This window comes from Coturnix japonica, chromosome 21 (assembly GCF_054131305.1).
Source record: "Coturnix japonica strain WE chromosome 21, WE-NBRP24, whole genome shotgun sequence".
NCBI classification, from domain to species: Eukaryota; Metazoa; Chordata; class Aves; order Galliformes; family Phasianidae; genus Coturnix; species Coturnix japonica.
Genome location: NC_140683.1, coordinates 8,021,520 through 8,043,819, shown reverse-complemented (window position 1 = coordinate 8,043,819; position 22,300 = coordinate 8,021,520). Strand labels below are relative to the sequence as shown.

The 22,300-nt window shown below is 39.0% G+C and overlaps 1 protein-coding gene across 5 annotated transcripts in view; it reads right to left on the bottom strand.

Moving 5' to 3' along the window:
* The window catches only part of CDK5RAP2 (CDK5 regulatory subunit associated protein 2), a 66,355-nt gene that overhangs the window by 43,361 nt on the left and 694 nt on the right, over positions 1-22,300 (bottom strand). For all 5 annotated transcript variants that reach the window (XM_032448013.2, XM_015879253.3, XM_085520938.1 and 2 more), the window contains exons 3-14: positions 21,142-21,209; positions 17,231-17,341; positions 16,125-16,201; positions 14,990-15,113; positions 12,813-12,964; positions 11,422-11,584; positions 10,047-10,100; positions 9,507-9,626; positions 8,813-8,905; positions 8,031-8,249; positions 3,458-3,628; positions 2,446-2,619 (exon numbers count right to left, since the gene is read on the bottom strand). In XM_032448013.2, coding sequence (XP_032303904.2) covers positions 2,446-2,619; positions 3,458-3,628; positions 8,031-8,249; positions 8,813-8,905; positions 9,507-9,626; positions 10,047-10,100; positions 11,422-11,584; positions 12,813-12,964; positions 14,990-15,113; positions 16,125-16,201; positions 17,231-17,341; positions 21,142-21,209 — 1,526 coding nt within the window. The remainder of the gene's footprint in view (positions 1-2,445; positions 2,620-3,457; positions 3,629-8,030; positions 8,250-8,812; positions 8,906-9,506; positions 9,627-10,046; positions 10,101-11,421; positions 11,585-12,812; positions 12,965-14,989; positions 15,114-16,124; positions 16,202-17,230; positions 17,342-21,141; positions 21,210-22,300) is intronic.

Genomic DNA, 22,300 nt, shown 5'->3' with positions numbered 1-22,300 from the left:
ACTTCAAAACCTGTGAAGGTCAGGGGATGAATGACAGGGATGAGGCCACAACCTACAGCCCAGCACTGACCCAGCCAGTCAGCCATTAGCACCAGGATTTGATCATTTCTTATAACCTTACAGAGAACACGACGTATGGTCTACTGTAAATGAAACGATCACTAATAAGATCAAAGTCGTTACAGGCCAGTGAGTCATAGACCCAAAGATGGAAATTACTGTAGCTAAAGACTGCTGCTGACTTTTAGAAGATGTCATCTCAACCACAGAAAATGTCAAAAAGCTGATGGCTCTGAGGAACTCATGGCCCCTCCTGATGATGTATATGGCGAGACTACTGGACTATAAACAGATCTGCAAATATCACTTCATCGGGCTAATTCTGCTAAGATGAAACTGCTGCTAATATGGAAATGGTGCAGTTCACAGATCCCATCCGCTCCCACCAGCAGGCTTTGTTTAGTGTAACAGTGAAAAGCATCACGGCTGCTGTGTGAACACAAAGATAGTGACAAAAATCAACTCAGCAACAACACTGCATTGGTTTCACCAGTTAAGATACAACCACCGAGCTGCACCATTTGTGGTTCTCAGGGCACCCAAAAACTGCAGCACTGGCTACATCAGTGACTTCATGCTTTGACTACAACTTCACCAACTGCAGGAAATCAGACATCACAACTGCACAAACTCTTCTTCAGTTCCCTGGCTGCACAGCATTAACTCCCCAAGTACTGCAGTAATTATAACTAAAGTCAAATAATGTGCTGATTGTACAGGAACTCAAAAGCACTGCATTGTTTGCAGAAACATCAGGTTTCAGCTGCTCTCATTCCCTACTCCACCCTCGAGTGGCACATAAGCTCCCCTTCTCAGAAAGACTTTATGGAGAGATATCACACAAATCCAAGGATTCTTTTGGACCCTCAGAGAAACCAATTTAGAATTAAAACTCATTGTGGCTCCCTGCTGCTGCATGCAAGGCTATATGTGTAACACAACAGAACCCAGAAACATACATACAAGGACTGAGCAAGAGCCACTGTTCTCAATGTTCCTGCTTTTCTCAGTATTGAAATGAACTGAAAAGGTCTAAAAATATGTTAGAAATGTATTAACCTAACAAATTGTCCAACAAAAAGCTTTGTAAGTAAAGGAGTATTGTTAGCGAGAGAGCAGCGTTAAGCACAAAATCATCTACAGTTTTCAACACTGTACGAGTCCATTGCACTTCTAAATTCCATGCTGTAAAAAATACTTAATTCCAAGACTTCATTGATACCAGAGTCAGCAGTTGCATGACTAACCTCATCAGCAGTGCTCTCGCACACTCCCTCCCTCCCTTGCTCTCTCTAGCCCATAACAGTGGCTCAAGAATCCAAACTTTAATTGGAAACTGTCATTTATCTTCCCTGGCCTGGCCAAGGCACCCAGCAGAGCTTTGGATGTTGGTTGCTTTAAAATTTATCATTACATTAAAATAAAGTAAAAAGGTATGATGAAAGAGAGAAAGTTCTGCATCTCTCAATTCCGTTTCTTCAACTTTAGAGATCAGTGAGGCCAGAAGAGCTCAGTTTCTGTTCTCTCTGGTGGGGAGGAACCCACTGTGCATTTGCTGAGAGTTGGTGCAGCACTGCAAAGTCATCAAAGAGTCTAAAGCAGCCAATGAGAGCAGAGCTCCAGATAATCTGTGTGCAAAAACTTATGATTAATATGCCAAAGGGGCTCTTAGAGGTGATATCTTACACAGAGGTTGAGCAGAGAGGACAAAGGGTTGTGATTACATATTGTTCACAATCACTAAGTGAACCAGCAATACAGAATAGGTTGTGATTAGCAGGTGGGTACTGGATCATTACCATGCATGGCTTCACTCGCCACTGTTCTCTTTCCTGGTTACACATCTGTATCTGAAGTGGGGTGTCCAGAAGAAATTTACTGTTGGATTTGTATTAATTCCATATGATTTTCCATGACTACAAAGTCCCTTCATTACAGAAAGTACATGCATGCACTGCAGTTTGTTTTACAGAAATAAAACTTCTACATAGCTTTTCACAGACCTCATTTGCTCTGTATGTATATTCTTTCATACTTTGTTATACTCTTTGTTGGTACCCTAACCAGCCATGATGCAGCTTGTCATCTCTGTGCTTGCCAAATAACTCACATCTCAGACTGTGCTTGCACCTACCTTATTTAACAGTCTGGTCCCTAACATATTAAACATTCCATCACTAGTATATTCAGAACATGACAGTACACACAGTACCCATGCTTCTTTTGCCATTGGCTCTTTTCATTTTAAATATCCTCAAGAAAATGTCGTTAATGACCACTATATTGTTAAAGAAATGAAATAGCTTTCTCCACCATAAGGAAGTACATCATTAACTTCATGTCAAAGTATTTATCTGCAAATGATCACAGTTACATGAAACTCACCTCTAACTCTCTGACTATCCTGATGACCGACTGTTCAGACTGGGCAGCATATTTTTCCTTTACCAAGCCCTCATTTTTCAGCTCAAGTTCTTGATTATCTCTTAGGAGGTTCTTGTACTTATTCAGCAGCTCTTGCAATTCTGCTTCCTTTTCTTTAATTGTTTCATCAGATTTCTAACAAAAGAAAACAATGATACGTTGTAGCAAAACTCATTCTGGTTTTTATGCTGTAAAACATATACTGAAACAAAACAGGAAATAACCGAGGATGATCCAGCACGTTCTTTATAAGTCTTACAAAAGAAAAGCTCAACACAGCAAAACAGAAATGAAAATAAGAAGAAACAAAAGCTTCAGCCAGCCATTCAATCCTTTAAATCCTAACAAAAGTTCAAAAAAAAGAAAAAATACTGATTAAATCTGAAAACTCAGCAGGATTTATGCATACAGTTTGGTGCAGAACAACCTCAATTATGAGTTGTCACAGTGCTGGATGAGTGCTGTCAGTACTGCTCAGGATCATACCTATAAGAGCTCTGAGCAAGACTTGTTTAAACACCCAGGCAGCTACTAGCTCACATGCCTTGTTTGGAGTTGGCTCTTCATCCACCCTCTCCTCCTCCCCCCCCACAAAAAAAAAGAGAGAGAAAATATTTCACTATCAATACCTATTCCTCACTTTCTACTTTCTCCAGCATCTGCACAGACTGTAAATCATTGACACTGCAGAGCTTTTAAGCATCTTATCACATTAGTGAAAATCCCACATATATATTAGAAAAGCTTTTTCCCCTCTCTGTCCAAGTGTTTAACATAACCCTAGTAAGAAATCTATTTAATGGCACAAATCCCCATAATTATGTGCCCATTCTGCAAATGCAGTATTACAAGAATTGAAGGATTATCATCAAAATCAACAGCAAATCCAAGTACAAATGGGACTTTGTAATCATTCCTCACACAAAATCAAACGATAACTTCACATTCTTCATTTTGATTCAGGCCTACCTACCTGGAGCAACAGATCCCTTTGACTGACGTTGTCTGTTAGTTGCTTGATAACCAGTTCTTGGCTCTGCAACTTCTGATTGCATTCGCTCAGAAGAATATTGTAATGATCTTCAACAGCTTTTTCCTTCTCAGCCATTTCACCGTGTAATTTCTCTACTTGATTTCTAAGATCCTACAAAAAAATGAAACTGAATATTTAGCAAATGACAAACCACATTAACAGCTTAACTTTCTATCGCTTTAGATCACACATATCACTGCGTGCTCTGGTGTATGCACTGAAGTCAATATCTTTCTCTTAATATCTATAAATATTGTCCAAGAAAACTTTTTAATAAGGTGCCAGCATGGCTTTCTAAAAATCCAGTCTGTTTTAATTTAAATGCTTTTCACACAATGAATGGACACCAAGGCTGTTAGGAGTATCACACACATGCACTGTCACAACACTCACTTCTGAAACTGATTATTCTTTTGATAGAAATAGGGAAAAAAAGGTTATGGCTGATTCACTTTGTCATTTGCTCTTTTCCTTTCCCTGAGGCTCCAAGATGAGTTATGCCATTTCCACATTATTTTTATGCTACTTAAACTTCTCCTCAGACAAAAAGAACGGGGTAACAGCGCCCACATCTTAAAATTAATGTGCTTTCCTTTTATTTCCAAAAAGGGCCCATTTGTGGAGTATCATAAGCCCTTTAAATAGTCTGCACATCTGGTAGTCACCTATAAACTCCACTTTTACCTCCACCGGGATTTAAAATTCAATAGTTTTCTTATCCCAGGTACAGGGAAATAGTATTAGTGACACTTTAATTGCATTCTCTTTACAAACTGCTTTATGTCCTTTTTTTAACTTAATTACCTCGCTTCACGCAGGTTCACATCAAATCTTTAGCATCACTTTGCCACTTCCCTGCTTTATGTCTGTTTTGTACATTAAATACGAATTGTCATTTGCAACTCGTTTTCGTTTACTTGCTTAATTTTAGCTTCATTATCAGGAATCAGCTCAGACATTCCTAATAGCTCCCAAAAACCCTCTCATCAAATGTTGCTTTGTTTCAAAGAATGGGTAAACTTTTGCACTTGGTTCTGCAAACTAACAACGTTAATTTTTTCATCATCAAAATAACTACTTGTTTGCCTATGCAAAGCGAGAACTGCAGCATCAGTTCCAAACTGTGTAAATACGTATTAAATGAAATATGCTTCCATTCCATCTTTACTATCCATAAACCATAGCATAGAGTGGAAGCATTGTAAGGTCTGGCTACTGCAGAACCTTATGGCTTTCAGCTATGGAACTCTTCAAGTGGGTCACATCACCTACAACACTTGAACTGGAAGGGCTGACCGTAACATGACGACTTTCATGATGCATTGCAAAGTTGACTCCTTTTTATGTCACCTTGGAGCTACTGTATCAGAACACAGTAGGCAAATTTTAAAGGAACACTTGTGATTTGTCCTGGAACTTCAGGAAATTATTACTCTGTGGTTTCTCTTTATGAAGACCATAAATAGATTTAAGAGAAAATGCAGACATGTACAGATGGAAAACACACTGTTGGCAATAATAGTACTACACTTCCTATAACATAAGTCTCAGAGTTCTCAGTGTACAACACTTGTCAGGCACAGAAGTTACGTTTCCGCCTTTAAAGCAGCACATACACAATGGCCGGGTTCAGGGAAAGAGCTGGACTGGCAATACACATTATTACAGAAAATGGAAAGGCCTGTGAGAGTTTGTCTGCAGTATTTCTGCCTCCAATATTCCCTTAAATCCTTCTCCAAACAAGTTAAGGGTTGAGATTGAAAGTTATTTTCTTTGCATGAGATGGAATTCTGTTAACACACAAAACTATCCATCACTATAGCAGGTTGCTTGAACTCATTGACCACTCAAATTGTCTGGGAGAAAATATATTGGTTTCTATACATTGAGTTGCAAGGATAATTTAGTACCTATGTTCTCAGAGCGTAAACTTTGCTATTCCTTCTGCCAACCTTTTTCCCCAAGAGACTTTCCTATGATTAATGATAGTTGAACTAAGAAAAATGAATGCGAAACACAACAACATCAAAGACTGGTGCAGATGCCTCCCCCTCATCATATGGGAAGCAGACTGGTGGATAATTAAGTCATGAAGCTACAAAACCTCCCCCTCAGCCTAACTTACATGTAGGAAGACTCCATAATAAATTCTACCTAATAAGTTATGCACTTCCCAAACAAGTGAACAAATATGAGCAACTAGCAAGTATACTTTAACTGTCTATACATAGGCCTGGTGAGACAACAGTTAAAGTGCTTGAATGATCTGAGGCCGGACAAATGCTTTGATCAAGAAAAACTAGATGTTATGTATCAAGATGGCGGACACAAGTAGAACATGATGATGTTTGTTCCTCATCAGTTGTATGGAAGAATAAAAGCCCAAAGTTTCTTGTTTCAAAGAATTAAAACGACGCAGATCTCAACAGCAGCTTCTGGAAAGCTCTGAACCAAGAAAGTTTTTAAGGTGACTCAAGGAAAAGCTGAAGCTTCAAACCCACAGTGCCAGGGACAGTGGTCAACATGTGGTGCTTCCGAAGACTCATACTGTGGGCCATCCAATTTGGATGATCAGCTCACATCCCCTTCAGCCAGGAGAAGAACCTCATCTAGAGGTTTGCTTCCCCCTCCTTCCTCCCCTCTTTTTTGTTTTAAACAGATATATTATGAAAAAAAAAAATTGCCATTATCCCAACTGTACATGAAAAGTCACCAAAACCTTCCTTGTGTGGGAGGAAGACATAGGACAGCTTAGAATAAAACTAGCAAGAATGGTCCTAACAGAGTAGAAACACTGATAAATAGGTAACTCAGGGGCATAAACAGAATAGGATTTTTAGGGCTGTCTCGTAAGAGGTTTGCATCAGATCACTGAAGTGGTTTCCTATTTGTCAAACAGCGAAATATCACAGCATATTTTTTTACACCCACATATCTACTACTTAATGGGCAACATTTCACAGGCAGTCTTGCTCCATCCAAATGTACTAGCAACTCTGAAATTGAAGCAGCTGTTCTGCAAGGAGCAGGAAATAGGTTAGGGATATAATTTTTATAAGACTGCTCATCTTATGACAGGAATGCTTTTCCCCAAGGAACCAGTCATTTACATGAAAAACTTGGACATAATGGAGTCAAATAGATTTCTGTAATACCAGTAACTTTGAATCCCCTGGCAAATCCCTACTCAGTCCTATTTTTTTGTGCCTTTCCCATACAGATTTATATTCTGGCTCTCCTTAAAGATGAAAAAAGATTCTGAATAGAGAAGACAGTTAAAGACAAAATACTTAAATCAATAAAATATGTTCTTTGTGGCTGTTTTACTGATGGGAGCTATCTGTTCTTTCTCCCCTTAACCTCAACACCCAGAAGAAATTTCAAAGCATAGCAAAGATAAAGACTGTGTGACAGGAGCCTAACCACAGCTGACAATCATCCAAAACTGTAAGTTAAATAAATACAGCAGGCTGGGGGGGAAAGATCTCATTTCTCTGTAGGTAGAGGGATCCCTCTACTGGTTTTAAGTGATATTGCAAGGGCAGCAATTTCCACATCTACACACTGTATTTATTAAAGTCCTTATTCAATAATTAAGGCAAAATATAAACTGAAGAAGTACAAGCTCATTTGACCTTTTATGTTATGTAGAAAGAGGCTGATTTTCAAACTGAAAAGTACCAGCCTTTGAAACAGGGCAGGAATCCACCCATCATGCAGGTGCTGCCCTAAGGAAGGAGAAATCTGCATGGCAAGACAGGTGAGAATTATTTAATGTCTGCACTCAGCAGAACGTGCATCCTTTTTTCAAAGGAAGAGGAAGCCCAGTCATTCACTTTGTTGCGTGACCTGTGCACAATGGAAGAAGAGCTTGTCTAAACATCTCCACTAAGGTTTAAAGAAAGCCCTAAAGAGAATACAAAGTACGGTTAAGGAACAGATGCATCTTTTATCTTCTATGTAGTAAGCTGTGGCTTGGGGATTTTACAAGCAAAAATTGCTATTAGTTACACAGCTTTTACAGTGACCAAGCTATGATAGCAAAAAGCAAGCTGAAGTTTCAGGTTGCTGAAGTTTCAGGTTGCAACAACTGACTTCTTACTCTTGCACCGCATCAGAACTTGTACATACTGCAATTTAAGACAACAGAGACATGTAAAATGGTAAATACAGCAGAAATAGCACATACATTCTAGGTCAGGCGTGTTCAGACTGCAATCAGAAAACTGAAGCAAACAGCTCCCATTTCCTGCTTAAAAGACTAACCATTTTGGCTACGACTTGACCAAGGCTAACAAAGTAAGATCCAAAAAATACTTGTCTGTGCAGTCTAAGTGCCAGAATTTGCCTTGGTCTTTTCGGCCACATTCTTCTGAACACTGAGCAAATACATTTGCCTTTCCAAAAAAGCATCAGTTAAAAGTTTAAATTTGTTAGAAAAGGACAAGTTAGTAACAGACAAACATAGCATTTCTAAACTTAATGAAGGAAAAAAAAATTATCTGATAATAACATTAATGGTTTTGTCACTTCTGCTCTTCTGCAGCTGTGCTTCATCCAGCTCCTTCTCCATTTTCTCTCTTTCTAAATTCAGATCACTTAGCTCTTGATCAGTCCTTTTAATCCTCCGTTGTAGTTTACGATTCTCAGCATCCTTTGTGAGGTTTTCTGAACGTAGCTCTGCTAAAAGGGTCTCTTTTTCCATCAGGAGAGCTTGATAATCCTCAGCACCCTGAAACATAAAGCAGCAATCAAAGCCTGTACAGGTACTTTGTGCAACCTGCAAGTTTTACTGCTGTTGTGTTGCTTTCCCCACGTGTGCTTTCTACCACTTTACATTTGAAGAAATGTAGAAATGAAGAAATACAAATATAAACATGTCTCTCAGATTCTTTTTAACTTTTAACTCTGCTGATGTGGAAGGGTGAGTTGTTACTTCTATTGGAAGAACAACCAAAACATTCCATTCAGAGAACTCAGTATCATCTCAACTCCATATGTAATGGCACCTTTATCTTCAACTCACTGTGCTTCTACATATTTCTTACTTAGTTCTCAGTTGTTATAGAAGAAGAAAATGAACTAAGAAATCTGGTATTTTAAGATTCAGTCATTTAAACAATTATTTTGGGCAAAAATGTATTACATAAAATTAAACATTCAAAAAAAGAAAACCACAACTCTTTGAACTACTTTCCAATCCTTTACTTCCAAACACATGAAATAATATATGTTATGTGGAAACAGTGAAGGAAGGTGCAGGGAAAAGGAAAGCCACATTAACTGCTTGCTTACCTTGAATTTTTGGATGTGTGCTTGATGAGTCGCCTCTCTTGCCTTAGCCAACGAAGCACTGAGAGCTTCAACTTCAGAAGCAAGTTCTTCATTCTTTAAGTAAAGTAAAACGAACACTACATAGAAAGTTATTTCCAAGGGATGGAGACTCAGTAATAGCTATCCCACCACCTCATTATCTATCCAGCCAACTACGCAAAACGAAGATTTTTAAGAACAAAAACATCAAATACATCATAATAAATCTCACATAAAGAAACTCTTGCCTCACACCATACTCACTAGACTGCCTATCACTCAAGTTAAACACTTCCCTCTCTTCCATAAAATTCGAATTTCATCTGACATTGACCTACTATCTCACCTTCTTTTATGACAGCTCTACTTACTCAACAACAAAAAAAATACTTCTCATACCTTTTAAGTGGTGCTCAGAGCTGATAAACAGCAGTGCGTAAATGAAAACATTTTTCCTCTAAGTTCTTAAGGGAGAAAGCATCAGTTAAGTACCTTTTCCCTCCCCCCTCCAGCTGAAGGCCCAAAGCTCTAGATAACAAAGAGAACTGCTTACACGCATGACAGGAGCAATTTAGAATCTACTAGAAGCTTCCTATACAGTTACAGGCAGAGAAAACAATCCCCGACACACTCACATCATGCACACTCAGTGATGGCAAGATCATAGTCATCATACCTCTTTTTCCTTTGCTTTTAGTGCAACAGTTAACCCTTGAATGGTTTTATCCCTTTTCAAGCGATTCTTCTTTTCAACAGTAAGCTCATTTTCTCTCTCTTGCAACTCTTCTTCGAGAGACTAAATTAGATTATGTGCAAGTTGTATTAACTTCTTACTAAGAGTTACTGTAGCAGCAGATTAATAAGTAGAGTCTCTAAGTTCTTATATCTTATAATTCAAATTACTAATATTAAATACATCCCAAATGCAAGTCATCATCTTAAAGATAAGCCTGGAATAGAGTAAAAGAAACCTAATCATGTGCTGGCCACAAGTACCAGCCATAGAGCTTTAATATTTGATGAGAGTGCCTTTCAGCTTCACTGAAAACTGCTTCAAAAACAAGGAGATCCTTCCTGCCACCTAAAAGAATTAGCTAAAGGAGTTCCTTTACTACTTTTCTAGCCAATACTTCTCCATATTTACAGATGCATAACAGAAGATATCCCAACACACGTTGTATGAAGCCACAAATACAGAAAGACAACTAGGACTTACCTGGATTTTTTTTTCAAAGGAATTTCTCTCATTTCTAAGCTCCATCTTAATAGCCTGTAAGAACAAAACATGTACGTTGATTCTAAACACAGAAGCAACACATTAAGCATTAAAACTCAATAAAATGAACTTCAAGACCACTCTATATGTGTCTCAGAACTGTACTACAGTCAATATTTAGGCAGGAATGCATAGTTGCTTCCTGGAAGTCTATAGATGTATCTGGGCATAGTATGAAAGAAAACAGTGTTCTTCAATGAGAGACAGGGCAATTCTGCTTTGTAAGCTAATAAAAGTGCACTTTTATGAGACTTAGCTATGTCAGCAGGATCCTTTTAATACAGGAGATTTTAATTAGCACTTTTCTTTGGGGAAGATGGGTTTTTAAAGAAGAATAATCCTATATAAAAATGGAGCTGTGCACCAAAAACATTCAGCTTTCTTTCTCTAGTACCATAACCCAAAAGGATGATACAGTCTGTCCACCTGCTTTGAAATGATTAAAGATGACCCTGCTTTCAGCTTGACACAAAATAATCTTGTGAATCTAGGGTAGTTTTTCCTGACACATTGATTTCATTGCAGTAAAACCCAGAAGAGAAGCTTTAATTCAGTTCAGCTGCAGAAGGGTCTCATCTATTCCTGACAGAAACAAAAAGGTGTTTCTGCACTGATTCTTATGAAGTCCCAAAACAAAAGGGATGAATCTTTCTCAAAAGCACAACAGCCTCCATAATTTCTTTTTCCTTTCAGTTTTGTTAGTGTGAATAACAAATGGAAAAAGCAAACAACCAAGAAAAGCAAGGTTTCAGACTTATTCCTGCCTTTAAGCTGTCAAGATATCTGTTTTCCTCTTAAAGAGACAACAGAAATAGAATGGCAACTCTTGGAACGTTTTGTAAGCTAACAGCAATGCTTTCACTTTATTTCATGAGAAATTTTTAACACTTACCTCCTTTAATAAAGCTTTTTCTCCAAATAAGAGTAGAGAAAACAAACTCTCAGGTCACATTCTTAACTTATAGTACTGTAAAAGTTCTGTCATCTATTGGTGAGGATCTAGAAACATTTAGCTTTTCTTTTAAATATATACTTGTGTAAAGCAATTACACGGTATCTGTGATAGAACAAGCTTATGCTCGTAGAGGGAAATGATCTCTCTTTGAAAGAATGATAAGCACGGCTGGTAACGATGAATACTGACTGCCAAAACACAGTGTAAACAATGAATGTTTAGAAGACGAAAAAGGGAGAAAGAAATAGCGGTGAAGAAGGATTTTTTATTAAGTCACCCACATGCTGCCATGCTTAAAACCCTGAGAATCTCAGACCACGTGAGATTTACTCTGTATAACAGTTACAACAGTTTCCTCACCTCTATCTCACTATCTTTTTCACGTCTCAAAGCAATGATAAGTTCTTCCATTTTTTCTGCTGCTAAGTTCCCATCACCAGGTCTGCTCCGAGAGTTTTCCTCTTCAAGATGTTGAATTACAGCTTCTTTACTTTTCAAAGACAGATTCAGTTGCTCTATAAGTCTAAAATGATAAGATTTTTCATATTAATCTTGCATGATCTACCAGCAGCCCCACAATTATTGCAGTAAATCTCACAGGCAGCTTTCCTAGCCAAAGGCTCCACACAATACTTGTAAAATCTGAGGGAGCCTTTCTTTCCACAACCTCCCCCAGAGAAGCTAGAAAAGCTGCCATCCACTTAAAGCAAACAACACGTTTGAGCTATCTGCAAAGCACTCATTTTTCCTCTTCCTATTTTAAACATAAATGCTTCAAGCTTCAACATCTTGTTTACATTATCCCATACACAAAAGCTTATCAATGCATTCCTCTTCCTAGCACACATAATTACATACAAATCACAAAAGGTCCCTCAAGTACCATCTCTACATCATCTACAAAGAGGTCTAAGAGACTAAAAGAGAGCAGGGAAGATAAAGGGAAAGGGAACAAGGTGGCCTAACAGCCAGGTTATATCCACTGCAGTATCACCTATCATGCAGTAAGATTGACTTCATCAAATTATGATACTCAGAGCAGCTAACTTCAGGGTTCAGTCAGAAAAGGATACTCCAAAGTATTACAGATTATAACATTCTCCTCATTTCCACATCAGGCTTACATACCAAAGCTTTACTAGGTTAACCAGACATGTATTTTATCCCAAATGTATTTAAAAACCAAATAAGATCAGTCTTCCAAGTATTGAGATCTGACTGCATGCATCTCCCTGCCGTAAGAACAGCTTGGGCACCTTTTCAACTACCTGCCAAACAAAGCAAAACCAATGCTTTGCAAAGCATAATCAAAGCCGTGAAGCTCAAACACATTTTTCTTTGTCCCATTAGATTTACCAACCTCATCAGATACACCAAGACTGAAAAGCATGTAAACACTACGAAAGCAGTGAGTGAACACAGATATGAGTGAACCTGTTCAAGCAACGGCTCTAAAGCAGGAAGCAGAAGATAAGACAGCAGAGTTACAAAGCTTTAAAGCAGGACACGTTCATGTCACGTGCACATTGATTCTTTTACACTTTCAGACATTTTTTAAAGATTTTGCTGTCATGCAACATGTAAACTGGTTGCTGCACTCATTTACAAGCTGATTGGAAATCTAGTAACACTCAATCATCTATCCCAGGGAAGGATGAAACCATTACATTCTATACCCATGCTGACTCTTCACACTTAAACAGTAAAAGGACTTCCATCTGGTTAGAAATATCACCAGCAAGTGTTCAGACCTGTCCTTCTCTGCTTCTGCAATCATATCCAGATCCTTTACAGGAGCATCTGTAAGTGAAGAAAGTTCCTGCTCTGCAGCAAGTCTCAATGCTTTTTCCTTCTCTGTCATTGCAATGGCTTTTTCCACCTCTTCTTGGGCAGCCTTAAGATTCTGTATTTAAAATAATTTAAAAAAGAAAGACCATTTTGATGTCTACAAGAACAAAATGCTCACAGAAGATTTCATGCACCGACTCTTTACCAAACACGCATTAATTATCTCAAGCACTTTGCAAACACTTCTTGAAAATACAGACATGAAAAGTTCAAGTGAATCAATTTCTGTGGTACATAAAGATGCGAAGTTCATTTCAAAGTAGCAAATCAAATTCCCTATCAAACAACAGAAATAGAAGCAGAAGTTCCCTGTGCTACGGCTTTAGATTTAGCGATGATAATTTGCTTTAAAGTAATTTGACTCTACCCCACTACCCTCCCACCATCATAAGAAACGGACAGAAAATAAAAAGATTAAAAGAGGTTTTATTCATAAAATCAGGGATAAAAATCAATATTCACAGCCTCGCTGTAGCTAACTGGAACTTCAAGACGATTGATTAAGCACCAATAAAGCATGAATCATGTTTGCCTTGAACAGCAACAGAAATAGAGGGAACACCCAGATGTTCCAGTCAACTTCTAGTGATCCAGCTCACTGGGCTGGGGAACAAAAAGCCACCAACAAAGCAAACAAAAACACACAAAAGCAATCTGTCATACACTACATAACGTTTGTTTCAGATCCTCATTCCTCTGTGGTAAGCTTCCCTGCTGTGCTCACTGAGTTTTGCTTTCTATGATCTATCAGCCTCCCTGAAACTTAACAAGTAACTCTCCCTTCCAAAGAGGATCTCTTGGGGAATGGGGTGTGAAGAAAAAGCCCTTCTCTACTACAATTCACTGCTCCTCTCCCCTTCCCATCAGCATTCATCTTTCAGTCAAAAACTCCAGAGAGAACTCATACCCAGATCTGTGTAACTAAACAGCACTACATGAACAAATACTGCTCTGCAGTATTTACAACCACCAGCATAATACAATTCACGTCAGAGACCAACACTACCTTCAGGCTACAGGAAATACTGTAGCACTGTGAGATGATAATATCTGCTACTCTACATGTAAGATTTAAGAAACGTCAGTCTGATCAATTATTTTGTTTTACAATAAGTAATTTGGGATATTTTCTACCTCAGCGATAGCACAAGGAATGCCTTGAGAAACCCCAGTTCTGCTAAAGAAAAGGTCATGGTGAATCCCCATAGCTCACTTCTAAATCAGCCTGATAGAAAACAGCATTATAAGACTGTAACCAATATCTTCTATGACCAAATCATTCTTTTGAGACAGAAAAGCAAACACTGGAGCTTAACAGTGTCCTATTTATTTACTCACAAAAGAGCACCAGATTTCTATTCTCTCAAAAGACACAGTTACATAATCCCTTACCTAAGCATATGCACTCAATGATGCAAAACAATTAAGAGTCTATTTATAGAACGTATACATTTCCAGTTCAGGCCATTTAATATCTCATTTGTTCTTTACAAAGAAGAGGAGTCTCCTTTCTTCTGAGGAAATGCGTTATTCATACAGACAATTCTTTTCCTTGTGATGCCTAAACACTACAAAATGAGAAAAACATGAAGCAATTCCCCTGTTAAGGTACCAGCAATTCCTCAAAAATAAATATGGGAATAATCTGTGCCAACCACATGACAGGAGCTCTTACAGAGTGGTTTCAGCTATTTGTGAAGATGAGACCTTACCAGAACAAGTGCCCAAAATGCAGCCCCTCTTCCTCTAAACAGAGATTACAGCTCTGGAAACAAAGCTGCCTCACTGGAACTCCAGACTTAAATGTCTGTTCTGAACATACCCAAATAGCATCCAAAGGTAGGAATTTCCTGAAGAATTGCTATCCTCCCATTCAGTGCTTTAAGAGTAGCTAATGGTACTCTCCCTTTCACTGTTTGCTTTGGTTTTCCTCTCTTTTCTTCTCCTCCTAGATTTGCACCAGCTATTTCTCCATGAAATCTGAAGCAATTTTGAAAATACAGGCCCATCGCAGTATGAAATCTCAGATAATAGTACAAAGTACAGATTTCTAACTACTCATTCCATTTTAGGCACTCACCTCCTCCAGAAGGTTTATTCTGCCAGTCAAGATTCCTTCCATTTCTTGTAACTTCTTTTGTGCCTCCTCTTTCACACGCTGTATTTCAGCATCACCACCCTGGGCCAGGCTTTCAACTGCCTTTCTGAAAGGCCATAATATATAATCAAAATCCCATTGCATACCAAAGTAGAAAACATTTTAGTGAAAGCAGCTGATAGATTACAGAGAAGTTTCTTCTACTTTATCTGTACCTGCTTGTCACTGTAAGATAAAATACAAACATCTACACAGCACATAACTATTTTGGTGGTATAGTCTCTGCTTGATGTACAGCAATGAGAGCTGCACACAATCCTCGTCACAACAAATAAGTGTGCAATGAAAAATAGTTACTATTTCTTCCATATATTTAAAGCTTCCAAGTATAGTATCAAGCCTTCAGTAGAGTCATATTACCTATAAGCAGCAGCACTGGAATAAACTGAAGATAGGTAGCTCCTGAGACCTCTTCTAATCACATCTTTAGTAATTAGTAATCTCTTACCAGCTCCTTCTTCTCTTATACTTCCTCACTAAGCAAAGGATGACCACTTGTTTATGATTTCACTTTAAATTCCATGTCCTATTATGAACTCACACAAGGTTCCATTCAAAGCCCAGTGAAACCTTCTGACAGCTACAAATGAAAATTAATCTGGTCTGCAGGATCTACTTGGAACTCCCAACTATTGAACAAGGTAATTAGTAACAACTCAATGCCACATGAAGCCAACCACAGAAAAAATTCCATTGCAACTGAAGCCTGCAGAGCAGTCATTAGATGACACTGCTAGCTTGGATTCATTTTTAAACTGGAATCTAGGAGGAAATAACTGTACAGGGAATTATTATACAAGTTATGCTAAGGCTGGTAGGAATGCTAACCCATTCTCAACTAAGTAGTCACATTTAAGTTACTCCATGACAACACCCTTGTGTGTATAAGAACTAAAATATCAATCCAGCATCACAAGGGACAGTTTCTAGAAAATACATCACTAAAATGCTATTTTGTGTCTTTCATACTCTGGAAACATCAAGAAAAAAGCATGCAAACAGAAGCAAGACCTTGGAAGTCTTAAATAACACACAATTTCAGTATACTGGTACTCACGAGGCCTTGATGAGCAGCTTCTCTCTCTCCTGCAGATCACGCTTCAGACTTTCTATCTCAACTTTCAGCTCAATGTTCTAGAACATAAGAATGGAAGCATTCGCAGAGAACTCAGATGTCACCACATGCATAAGTTAACATCACCATATAGATCAGTTTTGCTTGGAACAGCAAATAAAGTATTGCTGGTATAAGAACAGCACAGCAACTTCAGCTTATGAAAGCACATTTTAAAAGCATCAAGCATTTAGGACCGCTGTAATCAAGCAAGTCTATGCACATGTGTGTATCCTTAACTACAATGGGAAGGGGAGCAAATCAAGTTGGGAGTTACTACAGCTTGGAAGCTATAATTTCTAATGATTTTCTTTTTAAAATCTGTGTATACCAATTATTGAGGCTTTAAATCATTTAAAAATGATTTTCTTACAGCCTGGGAAAACACATCATACAAGAACTGCTTGGCACACAAGTTAACAGATAATTTTCTATACATTGGTCATTACAAGACAGGCCAGAATAGACGCAGAAGACCAGAATAGACCAATTAGCAATAGTCACAGTTGAAACCATGACCTAGCCAGGCAGCTGTGCACTTTACTACTGCGAGAACCATCAAGAGAAACTGAAGTTTCCATTCTATTATAGATGAGCCTTAATGCCACTGCATTACCAAAATGAATGCCTTGTAGAATGTAGACAAAGTAAACGCTTGTCCCACGGATGCATAGACTCAAACCCTTCTTCAAACTTAAACGTGAAAACCAAACCACACCTTCTCTTCTACAAACTTAAACAGGAACTAAACAGAACTAAATAAAACAAGAAGCTATACACAACTTCATCTACATGCTCCAGAGGAAACAGCTCCACATAGACTGGAGAGTTTGCCACTTTGATTAGCAGGCTTTCACGGTGCTGGTGAAATACCATTAAAGAACTGCTAGGAAGGAAGCAGACTCCTCCAGTGTGCAGTCAGAGAGCAGAATAAGAGAGTCATACTGAGATTGCCAGCTGAGAAAGATTCAGAAGTAAAACAGGCAGCTTTCCCATTAAACAAACTCTTCAAAGATACATAATTCTCTTATGATATTCTAAGCACTTACAATTTTGTACATATCTTCAGTGGGACCATCAAACTTCTGCTGCATTTGCATTTCCAGGAAGTATATACGAAGCTTCAGGTTGAAATTCTCCTTCTTCAGATCAGAGATTTGCTGTGAAAGAAAGAAAATGAGCCAACTACGTTTCAAATCAAGGAAAACAAACAGCAAGACCCACATCCACTTGGTTTTGCTCAACACAGTGAAAGACAATTACTGAGATAGAATCCAACCAACATGGTGAGACATGCATGTGTGTGCATACACATACATTTACTTTTAGCCCTCAAAACTCTGATACATTGGCACTGAAATCATGATTATAGAAGAGTATTGTTTAAGACACATAGTGTGCTGTTGCAGTGTTCTTTATAACACTCCTTTAAGTGCTAATATGTTGTCCGACTTCATATGAAGAGAAACCAAACGAATATGAGACAGGAGCACAACTCATGGGGGCAAAGCCTCGGGCACACAAGGCAGCAAAACCAAATCAAATACCAATAAAATCTTTATCCACTCCTATATATTTCATAGCACAATTCTTTGGGGAAAAAAATGGCTTGTTATACACGTCCTTCAGGACTTATGATTTTTGAACTAGTAGAAGCAGTAACATAGCGGATAGTTTCATTAAAAAGAGTCTCCCACTGAAATGTTTTAAGAGCCCAAGCATAAAACATTCATTTAAATAAGCCTCGTGACCCCTGTCAGATGCTCTCAGCAAAAGGAAATCTAATATGCTACAGAGCTCCTAATAAAACATTTATGTAGGCTTTTCCAGAACAGTATAGTACCACTTGTAAAAGTTATTACCAATGCAATTTTTATAATACTCAGCTTGTGTAAGCCTAGGAAGACACTTTTCTTTAACTCCTCTCACCACTTGCATTCACAATCTATTGCTCAGTGTAACAATCTCTGCCTAGCAAGGTGCCCCTTTATTATTCACAAGCAAGCATCACCCAAGCAACCAGAAATCCAGAGCTCTGTAACAACTCTATGGCCCATCCACACATCCTGCAGAAGGATGTCTTCAGTGCAGCAGTGCACATAGTTAACTCCTTCCCTCCTTTCTGTATCTCTACACTGCCATCCCAATGACCACAAACAGTGGCAACATCAACTGCAGAAGTGGTGACTGCTTAAAGTATGACAGCTCCTGAGGATCAGGAGGCATCTGAGCAACTGGAAGGAGTATAAAGACTCAATCTAACAAAGACTGAAGTTGTAAGAGCTGAATTTCTGCTACACTTCATACTTTCAGTACAGATCTGAACTAAAAAGAAAAAACGATTTCAGATCTCAGCATTCCTTAACTCTATTCTCATGTATTTCTGTGGCAACAGAGTTAAACCAAACAGCTTAAGCATCCTTTTTTCAGAAGGCAAGCAAACATACTACACCATCAGAAATGAAGAAGTGAAATCAGTGTTCCCTCTGACATTCAGTTCCCCAGTGCAAAGTGAATCTGAGCAGGCAACAATTAAAAGTTATAGCTTAATAAAAAGCAACCTGTAAAATACCACCAAGTTCACATTGCAAAGGAAATTTCATGGCAGTTCTTTTGCATTCCTTCTGCATTTACAGAACCACTGTTGATGCCTTTATACATTTTCATGTCTGTACTTAAGAATGAAAGAGGAGAAACAGCAAAGACGTCACAAAAACAGAGGGAAATGTAATATACTGCACGGAAAATTACACACCACAGATACAATGGTAGCAAATACCACTTCCCCAGCTCAGCTCAGCTCCAAGTCTGCACAGAGCCACTTTTATGCAAAGCAGCATCTGTCAGCAGGGGCTGTGGTTTCACAGCACAGCACAGTTTTTGCCAGCAGAGGCCATTTTACAAGCCAGCACAATTCTGAATGGGTTTGGGAAGACAATAATAATGATAAATAAACAAAACCACACAGACAAGAACACAAAGAACCACATATACACAAAGTACCCTAGCTTGCTACCAATAACTGTACTCACGAGCATCAAATAAATCATAACAAGGTCCTCAATTAATGAAGTCTCTCGTTTTGTCCATGTCATCACATTTAAAGTCGCTGGCATTTTCCCCTTCTCCAGGACGCATCATAAACACCCCCAGGATTATCTACCTTTGTATGCTCCCCAACTCTTAACATACAGGGGACCTTTCCCACATAGGTCCACTCAGTGTGCCCTTCAAAGGTTACCATATCCACCCTGGTCTCTCCAAACCACAAGGCAAGTTCTTCCACTCTTTCCTTCCAAGTCGTTTCCCACTCTTCCTTCATTTCCTTCTCACATCCTGAGCAAATAACATAGCCCAAAGCTCAATAAATGCACATATGTGTACATACACACAACACACTCATCTCCAAGCAGGAGCTATCAGGAATTACATCTGCCTTCAACATGTTAACTCAGATTTGTTTTAAGGCAGGATAAGAGCAGGCTTATGATGTCAGTCCAAGCACATCTAACAGCTTCTGGATCGCTAAGTAAACAGTAAAAGGACAAAAAAGTGAATGCTTCCTTTCTCACATTTAGCCTTCCAGTTACCAGCAATCTCAAAAGCAGGAGCAGTAGAAAACCCGGTGTGCTTTATTACCCTTTATTAGATTCTTCTGCCATTACTTTAAGAGATTTCTGAGCTTTATGATGCTGTTAATAACAAAGACCTCCAAGAAATCCCACAGCTTAGCTTAACAGAAGGGGTTTGTACACGCCAGGAAGTCCCCTCCCCTTCCACACAAAGCCCAGACTGACATCGCTCATCTCTAATACACCTCAGCAATACAGACCTGTGGGCCAGAGGTAAAAAGCACAGTATAAATTCTTCTGCCTTCTCCAAGAGAATAGAACTCCTCCTTCACCCATAACCAACAACAGATCTTTCCTTCTCCAACATTTTCCTCTGTGAAAATGGATGCTGCTGAGAGTACAGCATTTGCAGCATATATATTCTAGAGTAGGGTCTTGTGCATGTCATAGTAAAAGACTTTAAGCATATACTAATGCCAAAGCAGAGCCCTTTTACCCCAGACAATATTCCAAAATAAACTGAAACGGAAACAGCAAGAAACATTAATTTACTAAGACTTTCCAAAACAAGCCGACAGTTCTAAACAAAGAGCACAACTTTCTCCTCAGAGGAAAATAAGAAAGTGTGAGAGAGTTCAGAAGAAAAGCTCATTTCAGACTTTGCAATGCTACTAAAGGTAACAATGGCAGTAAGAAGCACACTAAACACCACCATCAACCACCAACACGTGACAGGTCCTGAAGATAGGAAGCCACAAGCTGTAAAGCAATCATAAGAACTTGAGCTAAGCAACATTAAAACCTCTACGGAAGTGTTGTCCTGCTATACCCAAACAGACATCACCCAGCAGCCATAAACAATTAGCTCATAATTTAAACAGTTTATTCAATGTAGTTGACACTTTAAAAGCATCTGATGATTTCCTCTGTATTCCAGTAAGCATCAAAACCAGTTTTATCTACAGCACTGGCACATATTAGACCTTTTATAACAAAAGCTTGTATGTAAGCGCAAGAGATACCACACAGCAGTGAATTAAAACACAAAATCCTACACAGGTATAAATGAAGATGGGTTTGATGCTCCTTTGAAATACAAGGAATCGATGGCAGAATTGTGAACTACGCTCTGTTTCTGGTGATTACATCCACTTCTGAGCAGATGGTGCTAATTTCTGTTTCGCAACTTAAAAGCAACAGCTGGCTGGTCTGCCTTACAGCAATGCTTTGCCTTTGGTTTTAAAGGCAGAGAGATGGGGGTTGACAGCACAAATAGTTACAGATCACACCTATGATATAAACAGAGAGCCCAATCCACTGCAGCCAGCATATCAGAATTACCTCAGACATAACACTGTCACTAAGTCTTAAATTAAAAGCCCACTTACATTTTCATAGTCCTTCATGGTCCGAGCTCTGGTTGGTGAGACTGTGTCTTCTGCCACATCTGGTAATCCTGGACATTGAAGAGACAGAATGAGTTCAGGCAAAGGAATCCAAGATAGGTTTCACTCTGAAAACAGTGAGCTTTAGTATTACCATCCAGCTACAGCCCAGATTTCATTCTGATCCCAATATCTGGCCCCATCACAACCTCTGCATTTTGAACTTTAAAGTCAAGAGACTTTACAAGACACGTCTAAACACAAGCCTTCAGAGCATCTGCAACAGACTCCAGTATCAGAATGAAGTCCTATTAGGAGCTGCAAATGACCAGCATTGGTAATCCTAAAGCATAACGCCTTCTGAACACATATGTATTTAAACTGCTTGCACATATGTTCTGCAACAACTGCATTTAACAGGGCTATATAACCCTTTCCTTTCAAAGCTCCCATGAGAGTAAACTTAATGAAAATAGCGAGATTGCATACAGCTCATAGCACTTGAGTTATCCTAAGTACAAAGAGGCATCCATGGCCTTAGGCAAACACCCACGTGAATTCAAACACTTCATTAAAGTACTTTCAAAGTCATTGTGTAGCCACATAGATCAGCCTTTAAAGCATCCCAGGGAATACCAAACTGCTTTTAACTCTTGACATCCTAATTAACAATCACAAAACCGCATTCCTCGAGCCGGAGGCTGAGTACGGTCACATTATTTGGCAGCAGCATCACTGCTGGCTTTTGGAAGCAAGGAGGTCTGCAGCCTTTCAATACCTGAAGGGAACTTACTCCCAGGAGGGGAGTAAACTCTTGGAAAGGGCTGACAATAGCAGGACACGGGGAAATAGTTTTAAGTTAAAAGAGGGAAGATTTAGGTTGGATGTTAGGGGGAAGTTCTTTACTAGGAGAGTGGTTAGGCCCTGGAACAGGCTGCCCAGGGAGGTTATGGATGCCTTGGAGGTGTTCAAGGCCAGGTTGGACGGGGCCCTGGGCAACCTGATCTAGTAAAGGTGTATGTTCGGTGGCCCTGCCAGGCAGGGGGTTGGAACTACATGATCCTTGAGGTCCCTTCCAACCCGGGTCATTCTGTGAGGTCCTGGTAAGCCTGGCTCAGTTTGCATTATCTGCTTCTGCACGACGAATTGAGCCCGGTTACAC